The sequence below is a fragment of the Penaeus monodon genome, chromosome 14 (genome assembly GCF_015228065.2).
Source record: "Penaeus monodon isolate SGIC_2016 chromosome 14, NSTDA_Pmon_1, whole genome shotgun sequence".
Lineage (NCBI taxonomy): Eukaryota > Metazoa > Arthropoda > Malacostraca > Decapoda > Penaeidae > Penaeus > Penaeus monodon.
This window is the reverse complement of record NC_051399.1, coordinates 6302286-6307285: the sequence shown is the minus strand read 5'-3', so window position 1 is coordinate 6307285 and position 5000 is coordinate 6302286. Positions and strand designations below refer to the sequence as shown.

General features: G+C 42.3%; 1 protein-coding gene across 1 annotated transcript in view; it reads right to left on the bottom strand.

Moving 5' to 3' along the window:
* LOC119580555 (dipeptidyl aminopeptidase-like protein 6) overlaps positions 1-5000 on the bottom strand; it is a 180550-nt gene that overhangs the window by 104757 nt on the left and 70793 nt on the right. Inside the window, exon 2 of the mRNA XM_037928670.1 lies at positions 3149-3362. Within this exon, the coding sequence (XP_037784598.1) occupies positions 3149-3362 (214 nt within the window). The remainder of the gene's footprint in view (positions 1-3148; positions 3363-5000) is intronic.

The following is a 5000-nucleotide window of genomic DNA, read 5'->3' as shown; positions in this document are numbered from 1 at the left end:
GACGCACGACTTTCGGGGAAAAAATTATTTTAATTGTTGGTGTACCACCTCCCTCTCCCCCCTACCCCCTACCCCATTAACCATACACCTCCCCCTCCCACCTTTCACCGGATATGTGCTAAAGGCGAAAGAGAAAAGTTACCTGTATTTTTTTTTTCTTCCTCTCTCTCTCTCTCTCTCTCTCTCTCTCTCCCTCTCTCTCTCTCTCTCTCACACACACACACTCTCTCTCTCTCTCTCACACACACACTCTCTCTCTCTCTCTCTCTCTCTCTCTCTCTCTCTCTCTATCTATCTATCTATCTCTCTCTTTCTATCTCTTCCTCTTCCTCATCCTCTCTTACTCTCTCTCTTTTCTTTCCTTCTTTCTCTCTTCCTTTAAGTTTTTTGTCTTGTTTTTTTCTCTTCTTTCTAAACAGCAGAGCCTTGATAAGATTACAACTCACGTACCGCCTAAGTCTGGAGGATCGACAGAGTAAATACTTCGAGAGAACTGAGAGAGGAAAATCAACCGTTGGGATTCAAAAATAACTGATAAATCCGAACGGCGGAAAAAAAAAATGGCGGGAAACGGGGACGGAATTTAAAACGTTTTGTATGTAGAAATATATGTGTATGTATGCATGTATGAATTTGTTTGTTTGTTTGTTTGTTGTGTGTGTGTGTGTGTGTGTGTGTGTGTGTGTGTGTGTGTGTGTGTGTGTGTGTGTGTGTGTGTGTGTGTGTGTGTGTGTTTGTGTATGTTTTCGTAGTGTGTGTGTGTATGTATGTATGTATGTATGTATGTATGTATGTATGTATGTATGTATGTATGTATTTACGTATGTATGTATGTATGCGAATGTATATATGTATGTATATAAAAAGTTACTGAGGAAAGCATTAACGCCGAATTATATTCAAAATAACCAATTACTCAGTACGAAAGAGAATGAGATGTAAATTATTAATAATATGACCATCCCCTATATACATATATAATGACCAATGTCGGATCTTTTTCGCCATTATCATTAATTCTACCCACCGTTGTAATTAAAACAAAATTATTGGCTATATATATTACCAATTAATTTCTTTCGCTGTCTACCATCAACATTGTCATAGATATTAGTGTTACACGCGTAATTAGCTAAAAAACATTGGGCAGTGTGGAATTCACTACCGAGGGTGCACATAGCTATATCTATCTGTCTATCTATGAATCTATCAGTCAGTCTATCTATCTATCTATCTATCTATCCATCTATCTATCTATCAATCTATCTATCTATCTATCTACCTATCTATCTATCAATCGGTGTATCAGTCTACCTATCTATCCATCTATCTATCAGTGTATCGGTTTATCAATCATTCAGTCAATCATTCTCTCTCTGTCTCTGTCTCTCTGTCTCTCTCTCTGTCTCTCTCTCTGTCTCTCTCTCTGTCTCTGTCTCTTTCTCTCTCTTTCTCTCTCTTTCTCTCTCTTTCTCTCTCTTCTCTCTCTCTTCCTCTCTCTTCTCTCTCTCTCTCTCTCTCTCTCTCTCTCTCTCTCTCTCTCTCTCTCTCTCTCTCTCTCTCTCTCTCTCTCTCTCTCTCACATTTGTTTTCCTTTCATTTAAATTTGTTATATTTTCACAGTGATCCGACTCTATCGCTCTTCCTTTTCCCCTCTTCCTTTCTATCTATTTCTCTTTTATCTTACTTTCTTTCTCCCTCTTTCTCTCTCATACAAATTTTTCCTTCTCTTACTTGTATCTCTGTTTTTTCTTATTCATTTGACTTACTCTTCCCTTCTTTCTCATTATTTCTATACACGACTTCTATCTCCTTTCTCCTCTCCCCCCTCTCTCTTTCTCTCTCTTTCTCTCTCTCTCTCTTTAATAGAGCTTCAAATATCCAACTGGGAAATTGCACGTTGAGTCCTTGCAACGCCTCCTCCCCCTACCATTTGGCACTCTCACCCCCAGGAGCAATCATACCCCCCACTCCACCCCAACACCCCCTTCCTATCCCCCGGGGTCCCTACTTCCACCCCGGAGCATCCTCAACCTCCCCTCCCCCCCCCCGCACCCAATCCTGGCATCCCCCTCCCTCCCTCAACCCTGGCACCCCCCTCCCCTCCCCTCCCAACTTCCAGAGCAGGCACCCCCGTAACTCTTTAAGATTATGAAACTCCCTTTCCGGACTGTGGATATGAGATCTCTTGCACTAAAAACAAAAGTTGACAAACAACACAACAGCGCAATAAACATCCAATTCAGTCCATAAACTGCCAATCACATAATTTGTAAGATATTGAAGGATCTCGTTTCTTCTTCAAACCAGGGAAGGAAAATTATCGCATCTCGGAGTGAAGCGAATCACCCAATTTCAGATCTAATTACGGGAGTCAATCAGTGCAGGAATGGCCAAGCAACGAGGGAAGTAACGATTAGGTATTATTTTCTTTCCAGATCGTCCCCTCGTCCTGTCCCCTCATATCTTTACCTTACCCTACCCCTCGTCCTGTCCCCTCATACCTTTACCTTACCCTACCCCTCGCGTGACTAGGGTAATTAGGGTCAACAAAGTACCATAGAGACAGACAGACGAAATCCTAGCCTAATCAGCGAGAGAGGTTCCGGGTATATTGAATTTTTGCACACTTGCTTCACGGACCTGTCGTTTGATTCGCTCTTCTCTCTCTCTCTCCTTTATCTTATTTTTCTTTCTCCCTCACCTTCGGTCGACGGGGGTGGACAGGCCATCGCAAGTTGCAACAATTGAATTGCACGAGTTAATCTAGGTCATAAATCGTCTAAGCGAGGGAAGTGTCTGTCGTTCTGTTTATCACTTTATCTGTCTGTTTATTATTTCTTCTCCCTCTTACTCTTTTTATCCCTTTAACAGCTTTTTTTATACGTCCTAATTTTTTTTCCTTTTACTCTTTCTATCCCTTCATCAGCCTTTCTATACGTCCTACTTTTTTCCCCTTTTACTCTTTCTATCCCTTTATCTGCCTTTCTATTTTCTTTCCCCTTTTAAACTTTCTGCAACAGAAAAATAAATCAGTCCGTCCTTCGATTCACCCCTTTATCTGCCTGTCTATACTTTCTTCCCACATTTTCCTTGTCTCTCCCTCGTTCTCCTTCTTTCGCAACAGGAAGCGTAGTCATCTACTCACTTGATATCCACTTGCCGTCGAACCCTGGCGGAGTGAACCCGCCGCTGAGGACGTCTGCCAGGGTGAACCTCCTGCCCGTGAACCTGGGTCCTGCGTCCGGCGGCGTCAGGAGGACCACAGAAAACAGGATCAGGCCGCAGACGCATCCTATGACCAGCAGAGCAATGAGAATCCCCCGCCAGTTGCGCTGGTTGGGCGTGGAGGCGACCAGCTCCTGCAGGGGGCGCGGAGGGAGAGAGAGAGAGAGGAGATGTCGTGGTTAGTGGTGGACGCTTGTGACTCGTTTTTCATAAATTATGGGAAGAGGGAAGGATGGGGAGAGGGAGAGAGGGAAGGATGAGGAGAGGGAGAGAGGGAAGGATAAGGAGAGGGAGAAAGGGAAGGGGATGGAAACAGGGATTGAAACGGAGGGAAGAAGCGAGGGATGAGAAAGAGGGAAGAAGGAAAGGGAGATAATGAAAAGAAATCATGAGAAAGAGAAAAATAAACTAAAGATAGAGGGAACGAGAGACGTTGACGACAGTAGTTGGAAGAGGAGCGAAGGGAGAGGAAGGAGGAGGAGGAGGAGGAGGAGGAGGAGGAGGAGGAGGAGGAGGAGGAGGAGGAGGAGGAGGAGGAGGAGGAGGAGGAAGAGGAAGGGGGGGAGGATGATGATGGGAAAGGGGAAAGAATGATTAACGTAAAGAGGTGATTAGGGGGATCGTCGGCTAATTAGTTGGGTGGTTAATGAACGTAGTTGGGTGATTAGTTGGGTCGACAGACGGAGGGCGAAGGGAAATGGGGCGGAGGAGGATAAAGGAGGGGGGGGAGGGGAAACCTGTGGAAAATCGCACGAACAAAACGACGTGATTGGGGGAAAAAAAAGGAAAAGGGGTGACTGAGGAAAGGAAAATAAAAGAGGTTAAGAATAACGTTTAAAATACACATATACGTGTAACTGAAATAATTTAATAAAATGTGAACAGACAAGGAGAGGAATGCTGGAAGGAGGTTTGGGTAAATTTGAAAATGAGATTTCTGTTAATAATACTTCATGAAGAAAAATTGAACAACATAATTTCATATTTGACAGGAAATCTACTCTTAAGAACATCTGATATTCAAACAACAATTATATGAAATGTAATTTCCACTCCAAAGGTATTTATTCATATTGCAAAACCTTGACTGACAGTCAAAGCAGTGTACCATAACATAAAGCCACATCTCTTTCACTCTTTATATATATAAAACAAATCTCAAAAAACTTGCATAACTGTCTAACAAGAAGCTTTTCCTAACAAGCTAATAGTCTAGACATAAATACAATAGTCAGCACTAAATTCCCGTTTTCTCTCGAGGCGTCTCTTCCACACCGGCAACGCGTAAACAAATAAACGGATTTTTTTTCTTCCTTTGATCTGCTCGTCTACAGGGCAATTACTCCGTTCTTACCTGAGCTTGCAATCTGCACCTGGCGCGACTGCACTCTTGTGGTCTGACTCTCACAAAGGAAAACGAGCTAATTTTAGAAGCAACTCTTCGCATATCTCGTGCATATTATGGTTATGCGGTTAGTAAATACATTTTTTTTACTTTTTTTTAAAAGAAAGTGTGGTTAGGTTTAATTTGCATAATTAATTTTATAGGGTTTGGATAGTCTGAAGAACTACATAAGTGCAGAAAGCCTGTTCTTATGGCAAGGGTTAAATATGGCGACCACAAAACTGCATTAGCGCGTATGCCTGACCCATTTACAACAGGATTACATATGTACAGCAACACAGTACAGATAATCTAGAAACAGTGATGATTATGTAATAATAATAAAAACTACATAAAAAAACGAACAATTCATATTCTACGGAATATT